The following is a 27,168-nucleotide window of genomic DNA, read 5'->3' as shown; positions in this document are numbered from 1 at the left end:
ACCCCAGGAAAGGAAGACCAAGAGTCACCTCTGCTTCTGAGGATAACAGCAGCTCAGATTAGAGACCAGGTCAATGCCATACAGAGTTCTAGCAGCAGACACATTTCTACAACAGCTGTTAAGAGGAGACTTTGTGCAGCAGGCCTTCATGGTAAAATAGCTGCTAGGAAACCACTGCTAAGGACAGGCAACAAGCAGAAAAGACTTGTTTGGGCTAAAGAACACAAGGAATGGACATTAGACCAGTGAAAATCTGTGCTTTGGTCAGATGAGTCCAAATTTCAGATCTTTGGTTCCAACCACCGTGTCTTTGTGCGACGCAGAAAAGGTGAACGGATGGACTCTACATGCCTGGTTCCCACCGTGAAGCATGGAGAAGGAGGTGTGATGGTGTGGGGTGCTTTGCTGGTGACACTGTTGGGGATTTATTCAAAATTGAAGGCATACTGAACCAGCATGGCTACCACAGCATCTTGCAGCGGCATGCTATTCCATCCAGATTGCGTTTAGTTGGACCATCATTTATTTTTCAACAGGACAATGACCCCAAACACACCTCCAGGCTGTGTAAGTGCTATTTGACCATGAAGGAGAGTGATGGGGTGCTACGCCAGATGACCTGGCCTCCACAGTCACCAGACCTGAACCCAATCGAGATGGTTTGGGGTGAGCTGGACCGCAGAGTGAAGGCAAAAGGGCCAACAAGAGCTAAGCATCTCTGGGAACTCCTTCAAAATTGTTGGAAGACCATTCCCGGTGACTACCTCTTGAAGCTCATCAAGAGAATGCCAAGAGTGTACAGAGCAGTCATCAAAGCAAAAGGTGGCTACTTTGAAGAACGTAGAATATAAGACATTATTTTTTTTCCAGTTGTTTCACACTTTTTTGTTAAGTATATAAATCCACATGTGTTAATTCATAGTTTTGATGCCTTCAGTGTGAATATACAATTTTCATAGTCATGAAAACACAGAAAAATCATTAAATGAGAAGGTGTGTCCAAACTTTTGGTCTGTACTATATACACAGGACAGGAGGAGTGGTACTGTGCAGTGTGTATACATACATACATACAGGTATGGACTGGGACTGAAATTCAGCCCTGGCATTTGTAATCACACAGGCCCATGTTGTCCCTGTTTCCAAGCACCAGATAGGGATATATTACTAATATTACCACATAGCCCCCCGAGGAAGCCCACCACACGAAACGTACGTCGGGGCGACGGCAGAAAGGTACCGAGTCCCCACATGGGAAAGCACTTTTTACTGGGAACACTATTTGTGGCACTTTAGTATAATTAGTATATTTACATCAGGACTGTCACGATATTGTATGAAATATCATATAAGTTTAGTTTCGCTGCCAGCACACATAGGGTGGGTGGCGACCCCCCTTCACTCTGTGTTTAGCTTGCCTTGTGAATGTGTGTGTAGGAGAGCTTTTATGGCTTCTTGCAAATTCCTGACTTTCAGCTCCCAAACCCCTCCTGCCCCTCCTAAAGGAATTTTTACGACCAGGCTGGAATCTTCCTCCAGCAGGAACTGTCTAGAAGTTTCCAGAAATCCATGAGAGTTCTTTGTTCCAATATGATCAGATATTGGGCAAATGAGTTAGGCTAGAAAAAAGGAAAATACATATTCTTTATGTCCAGCGACAGATCTGTTAACCGCTGTAAACATGAGCTTCTAACCCCATCAGGTAAAAAAGTAGGGATTTCTTTGCAATGACGCATCACACATATGACATATTTGATCTCATTAGAATGCCAATGTTAATACGAGATGAATGCTGGGTTTGTTAGGACTATGACCTGTTCTGTAGCGGAGTTACAAGCCTTAGACAAATTTAGGGAAAAGTTAGTTAAACTGAAGAGGTAGGAGGGACGGGGTAATCCAACCCCTTTCAGTGATGTCACAGGCTGCAGCTATAAGTTTGTTGGCCAGACTCCAGCAGTCAGTCTGTCTGCTGGAAGCCATGTGAGTCTGACCTGAAGAGCTGTACCTAATGCACTGGGACAGATGGAAAACCCACTAGCCGGGTTGCCTGAACTGATATGAACTAAGAACATGTGACTTGTACCTTTTCTTATTTAATCCCTTTATTTTATAATTACCTTGTACATATTTTTTTTCAATTGTCTCATATTGTAACATCTTTATATAACTTTTTATAAACACTGCCTGAAAATCATTCGAGTATAATATTTAATATACTAGATTCGTTCTCCTGTTCTAAAACGTACCCTGTCTCCTAAAGGGAAATACGCTACTGTTTAGGGTTAGCTTCGGACCCTTTTAATCGAAGCTGGTGGCAGCTTACCGTGTGCAGGCCTCTGGGTGTTGTTGTAGCGACTGCGGCGTTGATAATTATTTTTCCTGCCTGAGTGGGAGTAGTTTATTGCATCGCTGCAGCGTGCCCAATAGCCAGTACATAGCAGGCAGCCTTTCTGGCGACTAATTACCCCAGGTGCAGTACCTAATCTGACCTGAGAGTAAGGGGGGCACCAGAGAGCTGCAAGTCTTAAGTGGAACTGTAAGCGGGATATACATAAATCCCTGCAGTTTGTGGTATATTAAAGAGCAGTGGGATACCTAAAATAAGCCCCTGCTGTAAACTAAGAGGTCAATAGCCTTGTGTGTGTTTTTTCATCACATTGTGGAGTGGAGGGATAACTAAGATAAGCCCCCTGCACATGTGATAGCCGTCTGTTGGCCTAAAGTCACCCCGACCCGTGACGTAGGGGTGACGGTCACGGTGTGAATCGTGACAAATTGGTGGCAAGGCGGTGGGATATATTAGAGCATTAGTGATTTGGTTTGAGCAATCATTCCTCTCACTAAAAAGTTGCAAAGTTCTTGCGAGGACTCTGTGCAAATAAGTTTGGAGAACGAACTCAGTGTTTATTAGTCCTGAGACAATTGTGTGTACTGGTAATTATCCCTTCCCTTTCTCTTCGTTTTTCTGTCCTATCTTATTTGGCAACCATGGTTGGGCTAGGAGAAACCTTTTATGAGCAGCAGACGAGAGACACCCTTATTGCCTTATGCAAGTCACAGCACATTGACTTTGCAGGCAAAAACAAAGCCCAACTGGTCGCAGACCTGGTGCAATGGTAAGCTGCTGTAGACAACTCTCAGAGCCCAGTGGCCGCAGAAGCCAGCACGAGCAGAGGTGGTGCAGCAGAGGTCCAACTACTGAATATGGGCCCGACTAGCAACCAGGGCGAATTGGACCCCCACCTGCAGGCGGCCTTGAAAGAATTCCCCACTGACGACCATGAGGGACGTCGGCAGCTGATCCAGCAATACCGGCAGGAGGCCGAGGCCCGAGCCGAGCGAGAGGCCCAGGCCCAGCGAGCCGAGCGGCAAGCGGAGCGGGAGAACCAGCTGCGGATGGCCCAACTGCAAATGCAGGGGTCGTTCCAGTCCAGCCGTGAGCCCAGCCGCGCTCAGACACCGAAGCCCCGGCCCGATCACTTTCATGTTATGGAAAAGGACGGGGACATGGACACGTTTCTGCGGGCCTTTGAGAAAGCCTGCAGACAGTACCGGCTGCCTACAGATGAATGGGCCCGATACCTGACACCAGGGCTGAGAGGCAAAGCTCTGGAGGCGTTTGCTGCCCTCCCTCAAGAACAAGATGGTGACTATGACGCCATCAAGCAGGCCCTGATAGCCAAGTACCAGCTTACACTCGAGGTGTACCGTAGAAAGTTCCGGACCCTCCAACGTGGCCCACACGACAGTTACAGTGATGTGGTGCATGGACTGGGGACCCACTTTGACTAGTGGACCCAAGGACTGTCAGTGACCACCTTTGCCCAGCTGCGAGACCTGATGATCAAAGACCAGTTCTTACATCTTTGCCCAGCTGAGGTGCGACAGTTCGTGATGGACAGAGAACCCAAAGACGTGACGAAAGCAGCGCAGATTGCCGATGCCTATGAGGCCAACCGTAGATCGGAAGCCAGTCACCACCAGCTGGAGAGGGGGTAAGCCTGCAACCAACGCCAGTACCCCTGCCAGCCAACACACCAGAGGTCCTGGCCCCGTGGCCAACAACACCAGACCTACCACCGAACCTCGCCAGTGTTACCACTGCAGGCGGCCTGGTCATATCAGTACCCACTGTCCAGACAAGCAGAAGAACCTCCCAGCCAAGGCCCCAGGGCCTAATGCAGCAGTTCTTTTGGTGGGTGGTGTGGTTGGGAGGGTGTGTGACAACGTACAGCACGTCACTGTGGGAGGCCATGTTGCTACAGGCCTCAAGGACACCGGGGCTGAATGAACCCTCATCCGACCCGAACTGGCGGCCCCTGAAGAAATTATTCCGGGGAAAACCCTGATGATGATGATGATGATGATGATGATGATAATGATGGGAAATCGCATGTGTTACCTGACCATGCTTTATCTTGTAATGATGCATCTAATAACCATTTTTTCCCTAGGATTGATGGTGAAAATGTTGCACCTGTGCCAACTGAACCTGATAATGATTTTTCTGTGAAGGTTAATGTGTCCATAGGTACAGGCGTGCCCAGCCACGTCGCTCTGCGGAGTGAGACGGCTGAGGAACCCCTAACAGGGGCAAGTGTTGGTGCTACAGGAAATGCGGAGATGCATGGGAACCATGAGGAAGGTGATGCCATGAAAGTGACCAGTGCCACCGAGGAAGGTAACTGGCCCATAAGTAGCACTGCCCCTGGAGTGTTGGGGGTGGATGGGGAGATAGAGCCCATAGCAGCGTCGGCTGATGGGTCTGTAGAAACCCCCGGGGAGACAGCCTACGTAGCTGCTGTCACCCGCAGTCAGAGTGCCCGGAATGCAGATAACTGTTGGCCTTCCGGACCCTCCTAAGTCATCAGTGTGACTGAACCAGAGGTGGATCAAGAGCAGGTCCAAGAGGGTTCCCGTGGGGAAGGGACCCTGACATCGCTTCTGGCTTCCCCTAGCCAGGAGTTTCAGGCCGCTCTGCGCACATATGCGAACCTAGAGAGTTTGAGACAACTCGCCGAGGTGTTCTGGGAACGAGGAAGGTTATACCGGGAGACAGTATCCGGAGAATCGCAAAAGGAGTGGTTGAGGGAAAGACAGCTGGTTGTCCCGCAGCAATTCCGGGGTGAGTTGTTACGGATTGCCCATGAGATCCCGCTAGCTGGACACTTGGGGATCAGCAAAACTAAGGCCTGGCTGTCTCAACACTTCTATTGGCCTAAGATGGGGACAGATGTGTCAAACTACTGCCGCTCCTGTATCACCTGTCAAAGAGTGGGGAAAGGGGGGGCCTGCTCTTAAGGCTCCCCTGATCCCTTTGCCAGTGATAGAGGAGCCTTTCCAGAGAATCGTGGTGGACATTGTGGGCCCGCTGGCCGTCTCAAGCACCTCTGGAAAGCAATACATCCTTACTGTGGTAGACTACGCTACCCGGTACCCAGAGGCAGTAGCTCTGTCGTCAACTAGGGCAGATAAGGTGGCGGATGCCCTGTTGGCCATCTTTTCACTTGTAGGGTTTCCAAGGGAAATGCTTACTGATCAAGGGGCCCAATTCATGTCTCGCCCATTGGAGGCTCTATGTAAGAGAATGCAGGTGAAGCACCTGGTATCGAGTGCGTATCACCCACAGACCAATGGCTTGTGTGAACGCTTCAATGGTACCCTCAAACAGATGCTACGCATGCTGGTTGAGACCCAAGGGCGCGACTGGGAGCGGTACCTCCCACACCTGCTATTCGTTTACCGAGAGGTTCCACAGGCCTCGACGGGGTTCTCCCCCTTTGAGCTCCTGTACGGCAGGCGAGTCCGGGGACCCCTTGGGTTGGTAAGAGAATCCTGGGAAGAGGAGCCGAACCCTTCTGAAGTGTCCATAGTGGAGTATGTCATGCGCTTCCGTGACAAGATGCAGACCTTGATGCAGTTGGTGCATGACAACATGACGCAGGCTCAGGCTGACCAGAAGCACTGGTACGACCATAACGCCCGGGAGAGGGCCTACCATGTGGGTCAAAATGTGTGGGTGCTGGTCCCCATACCAAAGGATAAGCTTCAGGCAGCCTGGGAGGGCCTGTACGTCGTCCACCAACAGCTCAACCCGGTCACCTACGTGGTCACGCTTGACCACGCTCGGGGTAGGCGAAAGGCCTTTCACGTCAACATGATGAAGGCTCATCACGAATGTGAGCCTTTCGTCCTACCGGTCTGCAGCTTGCCCGAAGACGGGGAGGAAGACACCCTCCTGGACATGCTGGCCCAAGCCAAGGCCAGTGGGTCCATCGAGGACGTGGAGGTAAGCGCCTCGTTAACTGAACCCCAGCGGTTGCAGTTGCAAACCACACTGGAACCCTTCCTGGTCATGTTCTCCAACCGACCTGGGAGGACTGAGTTAGCAGTCCACGAGGTGGACACCGGGAATCACGCCCCACTACGGCGAACACCCTATCGAATCTCTGACCAGGTGCAGCAGATTATGCGCCAAGAGATCGATGAGATGTTACAGCTGGGGGTGATTCGACGGTCAAAGAGCGCATGGGCCTCACCTGTAGTTCTCGTGCCAAAGAAGGACCAAACCACCCGGTTCTGCGTGGACTACAGGGGGCTCAACGCCATCACAGCCTCTGACGCGCACCCAATGCCGCGCATTGAGGAGCTGCTTGAGAGGTTAGCTGGCGCAAAATACCTGACAATAATGGATCTGAGTAGAGGATACTGGCAGATTCCCCTCAGCCCCGAGGCGCAGGAGAAGTCCGCCTTTATCACACCCTTTGGACTGTACGAGTCCACGGTCATGCCCTTTGGCATGAAGAATGCCCCTGCCACTTTCCAGCGGATGGTCAACCTCCTGCTTCAGGGACTGGAGAAGTACGCAGTGACGTACTTGGATGACATTGCCATCTTCAGTCCCTCCTGGGAGGAACACCTGCAGCATCTCGAGGAGGTGCTCAGGCAAATTCACCAAGCAGGACTGACTATCAAGCTGGGAAAGTGCCAGATGGGCATGAGGGAGGTCCACTACCTGGGGCACCGGGTAGGCGGAGGCTCCCTAAAGCCAGAGCCTGAGAAAGTGGAAGTGATTGTGAACTGGCCCACCCCCAGGACCAAGAAACAGGTGATGTCCTTCCTGGGCACTGCAGGGTACTATAAGCGCTTCGTACAGTACTATAGTAGCCTGGCAAAACCCTTGACAGACCTCACCAGGAAGAAGCTACCCCACATCGTCAACTGGACCGACGGCTGTGAGGGGGCCTTTCAGGCGTTGAAAACAGCACTGTGCAACGCCCCTGTGTTGAAAGCAGTCGACAGCAGTCGACCGTTCTTGGTGCAGACCGACGCCAGCGAGTTTGGCCTTGGTGCTGTGCTCAGCCAGGTTGACTCGGAGGACCAAGAGCACCCCGTGTTATACCTGAGCCGGAAACTTTTGCCGAGGGAAGTGGCCTACTCCACCATCGAGAAGGAGTGCCTGGCCATAGTCTGGGCCCTGCAGCGCTTGCAGCCCTACTTGTACGGTCGCACCTTCACTGTGGTGACAGACCACCACCCTCTGCACTGGCTAAACGCCATGTGTGGAACCAACGGCAGGTTGCTACGCTGGAGCCTTGCCCTTCAGCAGTTTGACTTCAACATTGAACACAAAACGGGCAGGGAGCATGGAAATGCAGATGGACTGTCCCACCAGGGTGAACCTACTGAGGTGCGCATGGAGGCATACCGAGGGGTTCTGCTGCCGTAGCGCACACCAAAAGGGGGAGGTGTCACGATATTGTATGAAATATCATATAAGTTTAGTTTCGCTGCCAGCACACACAGGGTGGGTGGCGACCCCCCCTTCACTGTGTTTAGCTTGCCTTGTGAATGTGTGTGTAGGATAGCTTTTATGGCTTCTTGCAAATTCCTGACTTTCAGCTCCCAAACCCCTCCTGCCCCTCCTAAAGGAATTTTTACGACCAGGCTGGAATCTTCCTCCAGCAGGAACTGTCTAGAAGTTTCCAGAAATCCATGAGAGTCCTTTGTTCCAATATGATCAGATATTGGGCAAATGAGTTAGGCTAGAAAAAAGGAAAATACATATTCTTTATGTCCAGCGACGGATCTGTTAACCGCTGTAAACATGAGCTTCTAACTCCATCAGGTAAAAAAGTAGGGATTTCTCTGTAATGACGCATCACACATATGACATATTTGATCTCATTAGAATGCCAATGTTAATACGAGATGAATGCTGGGTTTGTTAGGACTATGACCTGTTCTGTAGCGGAGTTACAAGCCTTAGACAAATTTAGGGAAAAGTTAGTTAAACTGATGAGGTAGGAGAGACGGGGTAATCCAACCCCTTTCAGTGATGTCACAGGCTGCAGCTATAAGTTTGTTGGCCAGACTCCAGCAGTGAGTCTGTCTGCTGGAAGCCATGTGAGTCTGACCTGAAGAGCTGTACCTAATGAACTGGGACAGATGGAAAACCCACTAGCCTGGTTGCCTGAACTGATATGAACTAAGAACATGTGAGTTGTACCTTTTCTTATTTAATCCCTTTATTTTATAATTACCTTGTACATATTTTTTTTCAATTGTCTCATATTGTAACATCTTTATATAACTTTTTATAAACAATGCCTGAAAATCATTTATGGTAATATTTAATATACTAGATTCGTTCTCCTGTTCTAAAACGTACCCTGTCTCCTGAAGGGAATTACGCTACTTTTTTGGGTTAGCATCGGACCCGTTTAATCGAAGCTGGTGGCAGCTTACCGTGTGCAGGCCTCTGGGTGTTGTTGTAGCGACTGCGGCGTTGATAATTATTGTTCCTGCCTGAGTGGGAGTAGTTTATCGCATCGCTGCAGCGTGCCCAATAGCCAGTACATAGCAGGCAGCCTTTCTGGCGACTAATTACCCCAGGTGCAGTACCTAATCTGACCTGAGAGTAAGGGGGGCGCCAGAGAGCTGCAAGTTTTAAGTGGAACTGTAAGCGGGATATACATAAATCCCTGCAGTTCGTGGTATATTGAAGAGCAGTGGGATACCTAAAATAAGCCCCCGCTAAGGTCAATAGCCTTGTGTGTGTTTTTTCATCACATTGTGGAGTGGAGGGATAACTAAGATAAGCCCCCTGCACATGTGATAGCCGTCTGTTGACCTAAAGTCACCCCGACCCGTGATGTAGGGGTGACGGTCATGGTGTGAATCGTGACAAGGACTATTTGGGTTCATGCCTTATAGTGGCTAATCACTAACATTAGGATATGTTCCACTGGGAACTTTCCCGTATACTTTTTCGATCTGATTAGCTATTGGAGATAGCACGATTCCTCCTTTTTCATCAGCGTGCCCTTTTGTGCATACCAAGACAGTTTTATCTGATGCTCAGCACTCCTGCCCTTGTTTTGTCATCTCACCAACTCACCTAGAGAAACGTTTTATGTATTTTACATGTCTCTGCTAATTCTGTATTTAATAAAGAACTTTTTTTTATATATATATCTTTATCTAGTGTTGTCTAGTCTATTTAGCTAGTCATTTAAGTAAGTATATCGACTTTATTGGGGCATAATATTTAGGAGTTACCCCCTCTTTACTTTTGTTACTTTTGTATTTTTACTTGGTAATCACTTTTGGTATGATATCCTTTGTTAAACTAATATTAACCTGGATTGAGAAAAACAAGATCAAAATTTCTAATCATACCTGTGGCCTGCTGGGGTAAGTGACGGAGTCAGCGACTTTGTGCTCCATCACAACTCTTAACAGAATCTGTGTTCTCATGACACCCATACTATTAAGTTTATTAACAACAACATTAGGGTTAAACCACCAAGGTGAATGTCTACTTATTTCTCTACATTTCAGTTCAATCGTTGTGTATGTCCTATTCTAATGTATAATGTATAATGTTCTTCTGTCAACTCCACTGTCATGTCAACTATGTAATTCCTTTATGATTTTTATGATTTAAGTTGTGCTGCTGTGATACCATAATTTCCCACGGGATCAATAAAGTGTATCGTATCGTATCGTAACGTAACGTGGCAGACAAGGCAGCCCATGACCAGACAGGCCCTTCTGGCATTTGCCAGAATTGCCAGATGGCCAGTCCGGCCCTGCATACATATCCATACACATAGAGGAGACACTGAGCTCCCTATAAGATGCGGAGGACTGTGTAACTTTAGCAGCAGTGCGGAGCTCCTTTTGCAGGGTACACCCACCCATCCTGGACCATCCTGACACCCAGCGCCCCCCTACCTCTCCACGCTCGCACATTTAGATGCAAATGACTCGGTGAAGCCGTCACTGTGATGCTTGACAGCGAGTAATGAGAATTACTAAATGTTTTATGAGGTCAACATCCAGCAGCTGTCAAACAAGAAAGAACTTAGCAAAGGCAGGAAAACTTCCATCACTTCATTAAAGCCGACAGGTTCGGACCGCGCACATTCGCCATCAATACGCGGCCGTTTTGTGTCAGTAATTTGTGGTGAAGAAGGAGGGAGAGAAAAAAAATCTTAAAAAATAAATAAAGTGCGGAGACGCCGGGGCCTTGGGGGGAGCTGGGGAATAGGATATGCACTAGGAGCAGTTCTGCTCCTAATTGGAAGCAATGGGCATTATCAGCGGCGGATTCTCCCGGCTCCCTGACAGCTCGCGCTGCCGGAATGATCGCCCACTTGTCAGTGTAAAAGGACCATTAAAAACAAACAATTTTGATTTAATTGGAGGCGTGCGCTGGGGGCGCGGGTGAGGAGTCTCATCATCCTCCTCTGCTTCCTGCTCCTTGTGCCTTGATGGGTTCAGAAGTATCTGGAGGAAGACGGGAGAGGGAGGAATGTGTCAGCGGCTACGGTGACAAGTCTGCCATCCGCGGGCGTCTATACTGGGCTCTGCTTTATCATCTTTGCGCAGCGGCAGCTTCTGCGCCGATCACATTTATATCAGTCTCGTCACTTCTAGTTTGAGATCTGCTTGTTAATCTGCTTATCCAGAGCCGCCTGTTTCAGGGAGACCAAGATATAGTCCCTCCTACTAATCACAGGAACCAGGAACTTCAGGATGAATGGATATATGATGATCTATAGGATTATCGATGCCTTTGTGGCGGCCGTCTAAGAGCTCCTGTGAAAAATGACTACTGTATATACAGTCTTCACAGCAGGGATTTTCATGGGGGCAAGTGACCTGTGTGCCTTGACCTATAGAGGGCGCCACTGCAATACTTGGAGCCCAATCTTACAGAAAGACGGCTGCAGAGAGGCGGTTCTGTTTGCTAAACTTATTTTAGCTATATTAATACTGGGCGCTATATCGCTGTACTATTACCGAGCATTATATGGCTATACAATTATTACTGGGTGCAACATGGTTGTATTAATGCTGGCCACTATATGGTGGTACTGCAATTAGGAGCTAAAGGCTATATTAATATTGGCACTATATGGCTGTATTATTGGGTGGTATATGGCGGTATTCATATTACCGAGAGCTATATGGCTGTATTATTGGGTAGTATATGGCGGTATTCATATTACTGAGAGCTATATGGCGGTACTCATTACTGAGCGCTATATGGCTGTATTATTGGGTGGTATATGGCGGTGCCCATATTACTGAGCGCTATATGGCTGTATTATTTGGTGGTATATGGCGGCACCCATATTACCGAAAGCTATATGGCTGTATTATTGGGTGGTATATGGCGGTACTCATTACCGAGAGCTATATGGCTGTAATATTGAGTGGTATATGGTGGTAATCATATTACCGAGAGCTATATGGCTGTATTATTGGGTGGTATATAGCTGTATTCATATTACTGAGAGCTATATGGCGGTACTCATATTACTGAGCACAATATGGCTGTATTATTGGGTGGTATATGGCGGTACTCATATTACCGAAAGCTATATGGTTGTAATATTGAGTGGTATATGGTGGTACTCATATTACCGAGAGCTATATGGCTGTATTATTGGGTGGTATATGGCGGTACTCATATTACCGAGAGCTATATGGCTGTATTATTGGGTGGTATATGGTGGTATTCTTATTACTGAGAGCTATATGGCGGTACTCATTACTGAGCGCTACATGGCTGTATTATTGCATGGTATATGCCGGTACTCACATTACCGAGAGCTATATGGCTGTATTATAGGGTGGTATGGGGCCGTACTCATATTACCGAAAGCTATATGGCTGTGCTATATGGCTGTATTATTGGGTGGTATATGGCGGTACCCATATTACCGAGAGCTATATGGCTGTATTATTGGGTGGTATATGTCGGTAGTGGTACTCCTACTACCGAGAGCTATATGGCTGTATTATTTGGTGGTATATGGCGGCACCCATATTACCGAAAGCTATATGGCTGTATTATTGGGTGGTATATGGTGGTAATCATATTACAGAGAGCTATATGGCTGTATTATTGGGTGGTATATGGCGGTACCCATATTACCGAAAGCTATATGGCTGTATTATTGGGTGGTATATGGCTGTATTCATATTACTGAGAGCTATATGGCGGTACTCATATTACTGAGCACTATATGGCTGTATTATTGGGTGGTATATGGCGGTACCCATATTACCGAGAGCTATATGGCTGTATTATTGGGTGGTATATGGTGGTAATCATATTACCGAGAGCTATATGGCTGTATTATTGGGTGGTATATGGCGGTACCCATATTACCGAAAGCTATATGGCTGTATTATTGGGTGGTATATGGCTGTATTCATATTACTGAGAGCTATATGGCGGTACCCATATTACCGAGAGCTATATGGCTGTATTATTGGGTGGTATATGGCGGTACTCATATTACCGAGAGCTATATGGCTGTATTATTGGGTGGTATATGGTGGTATTCATATAACTGAGAGCTATATGGCGGTACTCATTACTGAACGCTACATGGCTGTATTATTGCGTGGTATAAGCCGGTACTCATATTACCGAGAGCTATATGGCTGTATTATTGGGTGGTATAGGGCCGTACTAATATTACCGAAAGCTATATGGCTGTGCTATATGGCTGTATTATTGGGTGGTATATGGCGGTACCCATATTACCGAGAGCTATATGGCTGTATTATCGGGTGGTATATGTCGGTAGTGGTACTCCTACTACCGAGAGCTATATGGCTGCATTATTGGGTGGAAAATGGCGGTACTCATACTACCGAGAGCTATATGGCTGTATTATTGGGTGGTATATGGCGGTACTCATATTACTGAGCGCTATATGGCTGTATTATTGGGTGGTATATGGCGGTACCTGTTATGATCTGGTGGTTAGAACAAATAGTGGACCTGGTAGTTAGAGCACCAGAAAAGACCTGATAGCACATTAATACAGGACAAGCTCTGGGAAGTGGAACCTCTGCTGACCGCAATCCCTAATCCTATCACGTACACTAGAAATAGCCGTGGAGCGCTCCTAACATGACCTAGGCGCCTCGTCACAGCCTCAGAACTAGCTAGCCCTAGAGATAGGAAAAATAAGCCTATCTTGCCTCAGAGAAAATTCCCCAAAGGAAAAGGCAGCCCCCCACATATATTGACTGTGAGTAAGATGAAATCACAAACACAGAGATGAAATAGATTTAGCAAAGAGAGGCCCGACTTACTAAACAGACAGAAGATAGGAAAGGTCACTTTGCAGTCAGCACAAAACCCTAAAAAAGCCACACAGAGAGTGCAGGGAAAAATACCTTCCGCACCGACTAACGGAGCGGAGGCGCCCCTCTGCGTCCCAGAGCTTCTAGCAAGCAAGGCAAAATTCACATAAGCATGCTGGACAGAAAAAAATAACAAACAAGAAAAAAGCAAAGCGAAACTTAGCTTCTGCTGGAGAAAACAGGTAACCAGGAAGATCCAGGAGCGAACTAGACCAATGCTACAACATTGACAGCTGGCATCGGACAAGGATCCAAGTGGAGTTAAATAGAGCAGCCCACTAACGAATTAGCCTCGTCACCTGTAGAAGGAAACTCAAACACTCACAGGCATCAGAGAAAGTCCATGGACAGAACCAGCCGAAGTACCATTCATGACCACAGGAGGGAGCCCGAAAACAGAATTCACAACAGGTACCCATATTACCGAGAGCTTTATGGCTGTATTATTGGGTGGTATATGCCGGTACTCATATTACCGAGAGTGATATGGTGGTACTCATTACTGAGCGTTATATGGCTGTATTATTGGGTGATATATGGCGGTACTCATATTACTGAAAGCTATATAGCTGTATTATTGGGTGGTATATGGCAGTACTCATATTACTGTGAGTGATATGGTGGTACTCATATTACTGAGCGTTACATGGCTGTATTATTGGGTGGTATATGGCGGTATTCATATTACTGAGAACTATATGGCTGTATTATTTGGTGGTATATGGCGGTACTCATATTACTGAGCGTTATATGGCTGTATTATTGGGTGGTATATGGCGGTACTCATATTACTGAGAGTGATATGGTGGTACTCATTACTGAGAGTTACATGGCTGTATTATTGGGTGGTATATGGCGGTACTCGTATTACCGAGGAGCTATATGGCGGTACTCATTACTGAGAGATATGGCTGCATTATTGGGTGGTATATGGCAGTACTCATATTACTGAGAGCTATATGGCTACATTATTGGGTGGTATATTATTATTTATTGTTATAGCGCCATTTATTCCATGGCGCTTTACATATGAGGAGGGGTATACATAATAAAAACAAGTACAATAATCATAAACAACACAAGTCATAACTGGTACAGGAGGAGAGGGGACCCTGCCCGCCAGGACTCACAGTCTACAAGGGATGGGTGAGAATACAGTAGGTGAGGGTACAGCTGGTCGTGCAGCGGTTTGGTCGATCGGTGATTACTGCAAGTTGTAGGCTTGTTGGAAGAGGTGGGGTTTCAGGTTGTTTTTGAAGGTTTCGATCGTAGGTGAGAGTCTGATATGTTGGGGTAGAGAGTTCCAGAGTAGGGGTGTCACGATATTGTATGAAATATCATATAAGTTTAGTTTAGCTGCCAGCACATATAGGGTGGGCGGTGACCCCCCCTTCACTCTGTGTTTAGCTTGCCTTGAGAATGTGTGTGTAGGAGAGCTTTTATGGCTTCTTGCAAATTCCTGACTTTCAGCTCCCAAACCCCTCCTGCCCCTCCTGAAGGAATTTTTACGACCAGGCTCAAATCTTCCTCCAGCAGAAACTGGATTAGAGAAGCTTCCAGAATCCATGAGAGCCTTTGTTCTAATACGATAAGATATTGGGCCAACTACTGGGGCTAAGAGAATATTAAATAGATATTGCTAAAGTCCATCGGAGCCTCTATCCATCACGGTAAACCTGAGCTTCTAACTCCATCAGGTAAAAAAGTAGGGATTTCTCTGTAACGACGCATCACATATAGGACATATTTGATCTCACTAGAATGCCAATGTTAAGACGAGATGAATGCTGGGTTTGTTATGGCTATGACATGTTCTGTAGCGGAGTTACAGACATTAGACAAATTTAGGGTAAAGTTAGTTAAACTGAAGAGGTAGGAGGGACGGGTTAATCCAACCCCTTTTAGTGATGTCACCAGGTTGAGCTATAAGTGTTTTGCCAGACCCCAGCAGTGAGTCTGTCTGCTGGAAGCCATGTGAGTCTGACCTGAAGAGCTGTTCCTAATGCACTGGGACAGATGGAAACCCCCACTAGCCTGGTTTCCTGAACTGATCTGAACACATGTGTTATTTCTCATGTAATCCCTGTTTTTTTTAATAATTACCTTGTACATATTTTTTTCAATTGTCTCATATGGTAACATCTCTATATAACCGTTTATAAACACTGCCTGAAACTTTTGATGGGGTATATTATTTAATACTAGTTCGTTCTTCCTGTTCTAAAACGTACCCCAAGTCTTCTGAAGGGAATTACGCTACTGTTGTGGGTTAGCTTCGGACCCGTTTAATCGAAGCCGGTGGCAGCATACATTTGTGCAGGCTTTTGGGTGTCGTTGTAGCAACTGCGGCGTTGATAATTATTGTTCCTGCCTGAGTGGGAGTAGTTTATTGCGTCGCTGCAGCGTGCCCAATAACCAGTACATAGCAGGCAGCCTTTCTGGCGACTAATTACCCCAGGTGCAGTACCTAATCTGACCTGAGTGTAAGGGGGGCGCCAGAGAGCTGCAAGTTTCAAGGGGAACTGTAAGCGGGATATACATAAATCCCTGCAGTTCGTGGTATATAGCAGAGCAGTGGGATACCTAGAATAAGCCCCTGCTGTAAACTAAGAGGTCAATAGCCTTGTGTGTGCTTTTTTCATCACATTGTGGAGTGGAGGGATAACTAAGATAAGCCCCCTGCACATGTGATAGCCGTCTGTTGGCCTAAAGTCACCCCGATCTGTGACATGGAGGTGACGGTCACGGTGTGAATCGTGACAAGGGGTGATGCGCGATAAAAATCTTGTATACGATTGCGGGAAGAGGAGATAAGAGGGGAGTAGAGAAGGAGATCTTGTGAGGATCGGAGGTTGCGTGTAGGTAAGTACCGGGAGACGAGGTCACAGATGTATGGAGGAGACAGGTTGTGGATGGCTTTGTACGTCATGGTTAGGGTTTTGTGGTGGAGTCTCCGGGCAATGGGGAGCCAGTGAAGGGATTGACAGAGGGGAGAGGCCGGGGAATAGCGGGGGGACAGGTGGATTAGTCGGGCAGCAGAGTTTAGAATAGATTGGAGGGGTGCAAACGTGTTAGAGGGGAGGCCACAGAGCAGGAGGTTGCAGTAGTCAAGGTGAGAGATGATGAGGGCATGGACTAGGGTTTTTGCAGATTCTTTGTTGAGGAATGTACGGATTCGTGAAATATTTTTGAGTTGAAGTCGGCAGGAAGTGGAAAGGGCTTGGATATGTGGTTTGAAGGAGAGATCAGCGTCAAGGATTACCCCAAGGCAGCGAGCTTGTGGGACTGGGGAGAGTGGGCAGCCATGCACTGTAATGGATGGGTTCGTTGGGGTGGTCGCGTGAGATGGGGGAAAGATGATGAATTCTGTTTTGTCCATGTTAAGTTTCAGAAATCTAGCGGAGAAGAAGGATGAAATAGTGGACAGACATTGAGGGATTCTGGTTAGTAGGGAGGTGATATCTGGTCCAGAGATGTAGGTCTGTGTGTCATCAGCATAGAGGTGATACTGAAAGCCATGAGATTCTATGAGCTGTCCCAGGCCAAAGGTGTAAATGGAGAAGAGCAGGGGCCCAAGGACAGAACCTTGTGGGACTCCAACAGATAGGGGGTGAGGTGAGGAGGTGGTGTGTGAGTGGGAGACGCTGAATGTCCGGTCAGTTAGGTATGATGAGATCCAGGATCGGGCCAAGTCTGTGATGCCAAGGGATGAGAGGGTCTGTAATAACAGGGAATGGTCCACTGTGTCAAAGGCAGAGGACAGGTCCAGGAGGAGGAGGACAGAGTAGTGTCGCTTGCTCTTGGCAGTTAAGAGGTCATTGGTGACCTTAGTTAGGGCAGTTTCAGTGGAATGGTGTGACCGGAAGCCAGATTGTAAGCGGTCAAAGAGGGAGCAAGAAGAGAGATGGGAGGACAGTTCAAGGTAGACGTGTTGTTCCAGTAGTTTGGAGGCATAGGGGAGAAGTGATATAGGGCGATAGCTAGATACAGAGGATGGGTCAAGAAAGGGCTTTTTGAGGACAGGTGTGATGGAGGCATGTTTAAAGCTTGAGGGGAAAACACCAGTTGTTAGTGATAGGTTGAAGAGATGGGTTACGGTTGGGATGAAGACTGTGATGAGGTTTGGGATGAAGTGGGATGGGATCGGGTCAAGAGCACAGGTGGTGAGATGCGATCTTGAGAGTAGAGTGGAGAGTTGATTTTCTGTGATGGTGGAGAAGTTGGTTTTGGAGGTGCAGGGCTGGGAAGTCGGGAGGAAGGGCTCTGGGGGTTGTTGACCAAAACTGGCATTATTATATGGCAGTACTCATAATACCGAGAGCTATATAGCTGTATTATTGGGTGGTATATGGCGGTACTCATATTACCGAGGGCTATATGGCTGTATTATTGGATGGTATATGGCAGTACACATATTACTGAGAGATATACAGCTGTATTATTGGGTGGTATATGGTGGTACTCATATTACCGAGAGTGATATGGCTGCACTCATATTATTGAGCGCTATATGGCTGTATTATTGGGTGGTATATGGCGGTACTCGTATTACTGAAGCTATATGGCAGTACGAATATTACTGGATGCTGTATGGCACACTATGTGGGTTGGTGGGTATCATCCAACCTGCCACAATGTGCACTATAAATGTAAACTCATTAGCAGCAGAAATTTTCCCAGATAAAATACAAAATCCGTTGGGCCCCACGGAGCCAAAACCACTGATCAGCTGCTTTGGGCTAAGTCGCCACAGTGTATGGTGCCCACGTTATTCCATGTCTGATCATTTGTGACTTATAAGATATTTTTCACCAGGAGACGCAGAATCTCGCAGGGATGTCTGGAGGAAGCGAGTGACGCAGATGGACATATGTGCCGTTACAGAGTTGATAATAACTCTTCATACGCTCTGACATCGGTGGCGCCATCCTCTCCACCCCTAAAAGATCCAGATTCCATGTAGAGGAACAATTTAAAAGGGCAACCCCATCCAAAACTGAAAAATCAAGTGAGGTGTGCTCAAGTGTATATGTAGTGGTACCAGGGGGTACACCATGCAACACTGATCTAAAGCCACGTATGGTATGGAAAGTGGAATCCTACAGGGCGGTGGGGCAAATGATCAGGGACATAGAAAAGGGCCCCCTAAAAGGGGAGGGTGTTGTCATGAGCTTATTTGCATAAGTTGAAAACTACTTCCAAGCTTCCTCCCTGATTCATTAGACCCTCTAGCTGCAATTTAGATTCAATTCCCCGTTATATTCAATTATTGATTGATGTCAGTGAACAGAAACCCGAAATAAGTTTGCAATCTTTGACTATAAAGTTAATTGTCTCCATTCACTAACAGCAAACAGAGATCTTAAAAATGAGGAACTGACATTTTATAGATGGGAGGGCTGGGTGGGCCCGTCCTCTGTATGAAGGGCCGTCTCTGTACCCGTCCTCTGTGTGAAGGGTCGTCTCTGTGCCCGTCCTCTGTGTGAAGGGCCGTCTCTGTGCCCGTCCTCTGTGTGAAGGGCCGTCTCTGTGCCCGTCCTCTGTGTGAAGGGCCGTCTCTGTGCCCGTCCTCTGTGTGAAGGGCCGTCTCTGTGCCCGTCCTCTGTGTGAAGGGCCGTCTCTGTGCCCGTCCTCTGTGTGAAGGGCCGTCTCTGTGCCCGTCCTCTGTGTGAAGGGCCGTCTCTGTGCCCGTCCTCTGTGTGAAGGGCCGTCTCTGTGCCCGTCCTCTGTGTGAAGGGCCGTCTCTGTGCCCGTCCTCTGTGTGAAGGGCCGTCTCTGTGCCCGTCCTCTGTGTGAAGGGCCGTCTCTGTGCCCGTCCTCTGTGTGAAGGGCCGTCTCTGTGCCCGTCCTCTGTGTGAAGGGCCGTCTCTGTGCCCGTCCTCTGTGTGAAGGGCCGTCTCTGTGCCCGTCCTCTGTGTGAAAGGCCGTCCCTGTGCCCGTCCTCTGTGTGAAGGGCCGTCTCTGTGCCCGTCCTCTGTGTGAAGGGCCGTCTCTGTGCCCGTCCTCTGTGTGAAGGGCCGTCTCTGTGCTCGTCCTCTGTGTGAAGGGCCGTCTCTGTGCCCGTCCTTTGTGTGAAGGGCCGTCTGTGCCCGTCCTCTGTGTGAAGGGCCGTCTCTGTGCCCGTCCTCTGTGTGAAGGGCCGCCTCTGTGCCCGTCCTCTGTGTGAAGGGCCGTCTCTGTGCCCGTCCTCTGTGTGAAGGGCCGTCTCTGTGCCCATCCTCTGTGTGAAGGGCTGTCTCTGTGCCCGTCCTCTGTGTGAAGGGCTGTCTCTGTGCCCGTCCTCTGTGTGAAGGGCCGTCTCTGTGCCCTTCCTCTGTGTGAAGGGCTGTCTCTGTGCCAGTCCTCTGTGTGAAGGGCCATCTCTGCGCCCGGCTGGTAGACACATACATCACAGAGATGCATAGATGTAGAGGTGCAGGGTGAGGATAACTGGCGCTGACATCTGCCCCCTGCAGACTCCCTCAATCTGTCCGCCTCTGTACGGAGCAGAAGCCGCAGCGGTGGCGTCATCTCAGGGGCACATAAATGATCGCTGACATATGTTAATGGAGCGGATCAAGGTGGAAGAAGGTTCCTGGCAGCGGAGGCCTCCTTTATCATGACAGGACAGGGCTGTCAGTGTCAGCCCTGTCATGAAGGGAAGCGGCAGGAAAACCTCGTGGGATAGATGACAGCTCGGGTTTATGGGCAGCCGCTCGGAAGGGCTCGTGTCTGTCAGCTTGATCCTGGCTGCTACAGACAACCAGATTTCACTGATGGCGTACGAGTCTTACTGACGCGGGGATCAGTCGCACAGGAGGTGAAAGGAGCAAGGACACTGAGGGGCTGATGGAGCTTCTTACAATGTAGCAGTGCAGGTTTCCAACCTCTAGATGTAACCCAGAGATTTTCTCATTCAGTGACAGCAAGCAGAGGTCATGAGACTACAATACTAGAGCAAAACGAGCCACTTACACCTTTCTAATGAAAGCGGCAAATTTCCACAAACCTTTTCAAACCGAGGCAGCTTCCAAAGAGGAGCGGGGTCCATAGGGGGCTGGTACTTCCTGAGCATTGTGGTTCTCGTGTCCTGAACCTTCCGCTGCCGGATCTGAGGAGGAGATAAGAGGTCAGAAATCAGGAGGAAAATCCTGGGCACCAATTTGACCCATGGCCGCAGCACCCACCTTTACTGCTACATGTCAATACCGGGGCATGTACATCCCAGTGTTCACAATCACCGATATACTGCAGCATGGAAGGGAATGGCATAAAGGGCAATGCCCCAAAATTACTGGAATCTCTCGCATTGTCACCTGCAACCTGTGCTGCACTAAACACACTGTACATCCTGTGTTATATACTCCAGAGCTGTACTCACTATTCTGCTGGTGCAGTCACTGTGTACATACATTACATTACTGATCCTGAGTTACATCCTGTATTATACCCCAGAGCTGCACTCACTATTCTGCTGGTGCAGTCACTGTGTACATACAGTACATTACTGAAGTTACATCCTGAATTATACTCCAGAGCTGCACTCACTATTCTGCTGGTGCAGTCACTGTGTACATATATTACATTACTGATCCTGTACTGATCCTGAGTTACATCCTGTATTATACTCCAGAGCTGCTCTCACTATTCTGCTGGTGCAGTCACTGTGTACATACATTACATTACTGATCCTGAGTTACATCCTGTACTATACTCCAGAGCTGCACTCACTATTCTGCTGGTGCAGTCACTGTGTACATACATTACATTACTGATCCTGAGTTACATCCTGTATTATACTCCAGAGCTGCACTCACTATTCTACTGGTGCAGTCCAGTCACTGTGTACATACATTATTGATTGTGTAATGATCTTGAGTTACATCCTGTATTATACTCCAGAGCTGCACTCACTATTCTGCTGGTGCAGTCACTGTGTACTTACATTACTGATCTTGTACTGATGCTGAGCTACATCCTGGATTATACTCCAGAGCTGCACTCACTGTGTACATACATTACTGTTCCTGAGTTACATTCTGTATTATACCTTAGAGCTGCACTCACTATCATGCTGTAGTAGTCACTATGTACATAGGATCAATGAAGGATCAATACAGGATCAGAAATGTAATGTATATACACAGTGACTGCACAAGCAGAATAGTGAGTGCAGCTCTGGAGTATAATACAGGATGTAACTCAGGATCAGTACAGGATCAGTAATGTGATGTATATACACAGTGACTGCACCAGCAGAATAGTGAGTGCAGCTCTGGAGTACAATACAGGATGTAACTCAGGATCAGTACAGGATCAGTAATGTAATGTATGTACACAGTGACTGCACCAGCAGAATAGTGAGTGCAGCTCTGGAGTATACTACAGGATGTAATTCTAGGCACAGGTACAGTGGGGCAAAAAAGTATTTAGTCAGTCAGCAATAGTGCAAGTTCCACCACTTAAAAAGATGAGAGGCGTCTGTAATTTACATCATAGGTAGACCTCAAGTATGGGAGACAAACTGAGAAAAAAAAATCCAGAAAATCACATTGTCTGTTTTTTTAACATTTTTTTTGCATATTATGGTGGAAAATAAGTATTTGGTCAGAAACAAACCATCAAGATTTCTGGCTCTCACAAACCTGTAACTTCTTCTTTAAGAGTCTCCTCTTTCCTCCACTCATTACCTGTAGTAATGGCACCTGTTTAAACTTGTTATCAGTATAAAAAGACACCTGTGCACACCCTCAAACAGTCTGACTCCAAACTCCACTATGGTGAAGACCAAAGAGCTGTCAAAGGACACCAGAAACAAAATTGTAGCCCTGCACCAGGCTGGGAAGACTGAATCTGCAATAGCCAACCAGCTTGGAGTGAAGAAATCAACAGTGGGAGCAATAATTAGAAAATGGAAGACATACAAGACCACTGATAATCTCCCTCGATCTGGGGCTCCACGCAAAATCCCACCCCGTGGGGTCAGAATGATCACAAGAACGGTGAGCAAAAATCCCAGAACCACGCGGGGGGACCTAGTGAATGAACTGCAGAGAGCTGGGACCAATGTAACAAGGCCTACCATAAGTAACACACTACGCCACCATGGACTCAGATCCTGCAGTGCCAGACGTGTCGCACTGCTTAAGCCAGTACATGTCCGGGCCCGTCTGAAGTTTGCTAGAGAGCATTAGGATGATCCAGAGGAGTTTTGGGAGAATGTCCTATGGTCTGATGAAACCAAACTGGAACTGTTTGGTAGAAACACAACTTGTCGTGTTTGGAGGAAAAAGAATACTGAGTTGCATCCATCAAACACCATACCTACTGTAAAGCATGGTGGTGGAAACATCATGCTTTGGGGCTGTTTCTCTGCAAAGGGGCCAGGACGACTGATCCGGGTACATGAAAGAATGAATGGGGCCATGTATCGTGAGATTTTGAGTGCAAACCTCCTTCCATCAGCAAGGGCATTAAAGATGAAACGTGGCTGGGTCTTTCAACATGACAATGATCCAAAGCACACCGCCAGGGCAACGAAGGAGTGGCTTCGTAAGAAGCATTTCAAGGTCCTGGAGTGGCCTAGCCAGTCTCCAGATCTCAACCCTATAGAAAACCTTTGGAGGGAGTTGAAAGTCCGTGTTGCCAAGCGAAAAGCCAAAAACATCACTGCTCTAGAGGAGATCTGCATGGAGGAATGGGCCAACATACCAACAACAGTGTGTGGCAACCTTGTGAAGACTTACAGAAAACGTTTGACCTCTGTCATTGCCAACAAAGGATATATTACAAAGTATTAAGATGAAATTTTGTTTCTGACCAAATACTTATTTTCCACCATAATATGCAAATAAAATGTTAAAAAAAACAGACAATGTGATTTTCTGGATTTTTTTTTCTCAGTTTGTCTCCCATAGTTGAGGTCTACCTATGATGGAAATTACAGACGCCTCTCATCTTTTTAAGTGGTGGAACTTGCACTATTGCTGACTGACTAAATACTTTTTTGCCCCACTGTATATATGGTCACTGCTCTAGGTTTGCCATATCAGTGTTGACCACTTTCGGCTGTTCAGTGACTGGTGATCTCGCCGTCTCCATATTAGCGATTGGGGGTCTTGCATTAGAGGGTCTGCTCCCTTCCCCCGCTCTGTACACAACCCACTTCTTGTCATATTAAAGAATGCCCCCCATTCTCCTGCGGCCATATATAATCTCCTGACAGGGCAGTGGTAAATTTGCTGCTAATTAGACAAGCCGAGCCTCCCTGCACTCAAACCATAAAGCATCATCTGCAGATGCCGTAAACTCCCACAGCCATCGCTTATTACCCCATTAGCGGCCTCTTATTCCTGCCATTACCATATAAACCAGTCATTGGCCGCTCTTAAGGGCTATTTAAATATTACCAGAGGCCTCGGACCGGCATAAAACGTCTTTATCCCCCTAACCGCTCCACCGTTAATCCCGGTTAACACTTATTACACCAATTTAGTTAAAATATATCTCTCAAGTGCTGTTATTATGTAATAGGATTCAGGGTGGGGGAGGGGATCTTAAAGGGGATGTTCAGTTCGTAGTCGAGGATCCCACTTTTGTGATTCCATTACTAGGAAAAGTTGAATGCTACAGGCCGTGCTGCCCCTGGAGGAGCCTAGTGAGCGATGGCTGGAGATCTAGAGGCATGCGGTTTCCCACAAACTAAACCTGGGTGCACAAATTTTCTTCTTAAAGAACACGACCTTTAACTGCATATTAAACACGTGAACACCGCTTCTTCAGATCTTACTTCTCGGCCAAGATATGACCAATTGCATATCGAGGCCCAGGGCCTGAGGCTGCACTACTTAGACTCTAAGTCCCGTCCAGATCACCGCGCACGCATGCTACCGGTAAAGCTAGAGAGGGTGCACATATTGATGTGGGTGGCCATTAGGCACAATTTGTTAGGCAGGAACCATGCAGTCAGTCTCTCAGTAGTGCAGCCTCAGGCTTTAATCCTGAAATTGTAAGCCTCAGATCTCTGCATAGAAATAAGATTTGTGATGTTCACTACAGGGCTGCACTGCTGGTGCCGATAGTAACCCGGACCCTCATACAGAAGCGTCCTCCCAGGCGGTCACCTACCTTCTCCTTGGACAGGAGGCGCAAGGCCTCACTAGCCTGTCGCTGCTGCTCGAGCCAAAGCCGCTGGTACTTGTGCTCCATGAGGTCGTAGATGGGTGTGGACGGCCTGAAACAGACGAGAGGAGTCAGATCCAAGGAGCTCGTATATCGGAGGCCGACTGGCAAGAGGGCGTGGCCAATGGGCAATAGGGTGGGGTCGAAAGCAGTTACACCAACTTATGACCAAGGAGCCATGACTTTTTTTTTTAATGTTCTCGGTTATCAGCTATTACTGGGGAGATGTGACCATAGGACAGGTGAGTACAATCTATTACTCCCTGTTATCAGCCATTACTGGGGAGAGGAGACTGTAGGACAGATGAGTACAATCTATTACTCCCGGTTATCAGCCATTACTGGGGAGAGGTGACTGTAGGACAGGTGAGTACAATCTATTACTAAAAGGAAAAAAAAAATATAAAGAAAAACCAGCTCACCTACTAGGCATTTGTTGTGGGGAAGCCCGGATAACGTGCAGTCTTCACGTGAGACAATAGAGCAAAATAGAAGAGAAAATCCAGCTTCCAAGAATATCAAAATTTATTAAAGAACCTAGTGTTCGAAACGCGTAGCATGCTGCTATCTCCTCTCCTGTGAACTATGTTTTTGGACCTTGGATTTTATCTTTAATAAATTTTGATATTCTTGGAAGCTGGATTTTCTCTTCTATTTTGCTCTACAATCTATTACTCCCTGTTATCAGCCATTACTGGGGAGGAGACTGTAGGACAGGGGAGTACAATCTATTACTCTCTGTTATCAGCCATTACTGGGGAGCGGTGACTGTACGACAGGTGAGTACAATCTATTACTCCCTGTTATCAGCCATTACTGGGGAGAGGAGACTGTAGGACACGTGACTACAATCTATTACTCCCTGTTATCAGCCATTACTGGGGGAGAGGAGACTGTAGGACACGTGACTACAATCTATTACTCCCTGTTATCAGCCATTACTGGGGAGAGGAGACTGTAGGACACGTGACTACAATCTATTACTCTCTGTTATCAGCCATTACTAGGGGAGGTGACTGTAGGACAGGTGAGTACAATTACTCTCTGTTATCAGCCATTGTAAACTTTTAGCCATTATAAGCTTCAGGTCCTTTAAAGCTGAAGCTACGGTACTTTGTACACTCTGGGACTCAGTGATACATTGTTACTCGCCCTGTGACCTCTGTGGCAGTATTATATTGTTACAATAAAGGTCATCTCTTCTGCATTAGATCTGAGACCTTTCATGGTGTCTCTTCTGCGTTTGGATGTAGCAGAGCTGTGCGTGTCACCCCCGCCGTGGCTGATATTAATCATTGCACTCTGCATGTACAGCAGTTAGATAATCTATAGCCGTGTAATCCTAATGATGCAGATAAGGGGGGGGCCCGGCTTGTACACCACAGAGCCACCCCACATCACAAGAGACATGCCCGATGCCAGCGCTGTCTACTAAGCTGCTGGTGACCAGATGTCATGGTGGATCAGCTGCAGCCTTTGTGCTCGCTGGTGTTTAACCACATTGGCTGCATTAATCATCCCTCTGCAGCACTCCATAATCTGTAGAAACCAGATGATGGTCCTGCTCTGTGGAGTAAAGGGATGAGCTGCTAAGTCAGGACTGGACATAGTGCAGATGATGGGGCTCCACACCTCCATGTTTCACAGTCACCCCAGGAGGACGCTTCTCTAGACCAATGTCCTAAGGGCTAATTCCCACGTATAACCCCTCACATCAATGGCCTCCAGAGGCCTCTAAACCATTAGACCCACAAGACTAATGACCATGATGACACTACTGTGCAACAAGTAAGAAAGGGGCCCCACACCACCAGGACCACCTTCAGCAGGCAGTTCAGGACATGAAAAACAATCAGCACAACAGGTATAACGTACAGCCGGGGTAATGTCACCACACAGGTATAACGTACAGGTAGGGTGATGTCACCGCACAGGTATAATGCACAGCCGGGGTGATGTCACAGCACAGGTATAACGTACAGCCGGGGAGATTTCACCGCACAGGGATAACGTACAGCCGGGGTGATGTCACCGCACAGGGATAACGTACAGCCGGGGTGATGTCACCGCACAGGGATAACGTACAGCCGGGGAGATTTCACCGCACAGGGATAACGTACAGCCGGGGTGATGTCACCGCACAGGGATAACGTACAGCCGGGGTGATGTCACCGCACAGGTATAACGCACAGCCGGGGTGATGTCACCACACAGGTATAACGCACAGCCGGGGTGATGTCACCACACAGGTATAACGTACAGCCAGGGTGATGTCACAGCACAGGTATAACGTACAGCCGGGGAGATTTCACCGCACAGGGATAACGTACA

At 47.7% G+C, this 27,168-nt stretch overlaps 1 protein-coding gene across 2 annotated transcripts in view; it reads right to left on the bottom strand.

Annotated features, from left to right (window-relative positions):
- The window catches only part of CFAP77 (cilia and flagella associated protein 77), a 170,463-nt gene that overhangs the window by 1,500 nt on the left and 141,795 nt on the right, over positions 1 to 27,168 (bottom strand). For both annotated transcript variants that reach the window (XM_069747582.1, XM_069747581.1), the window contains exons 4-5: positions 24,784 to 24,889; positions 20,666 to 20,767 (exon numbers count right to left, since the gene is read on the bottom strand). In XM_069747582.1, the coding sequence (XP_069603683.1) occupies positions 20,666 to 20,767; positions 24,784 to 24,889 (208 nt within the window). The remainder of the gene's footprint in view (positions 1 to 20,665; positions 20,768 to 24,783; positions 24,890 to 27,168) is intronic.

Source organism: Ranitomeya imitator, chromosome 2 (genome assembly GCF_032444005.1).
Source record: "Ranitomeya imitator isolate aRanImi1 chromosome 2, aRanImi1.pri, whole genome shotgun sequence".
Taxonomy (NCBI): domain Eukaryota; kingdom Metazoa; phylum Chordata; class Amphibia; order Anura; family Dendrobatidae; genus Ranitomeya; species Ranitomeya imitator.
Note: the sequence above shows the minus strand (reverse complement) of the source record. Positions and strands in the feature narration are given on the sequence as shown.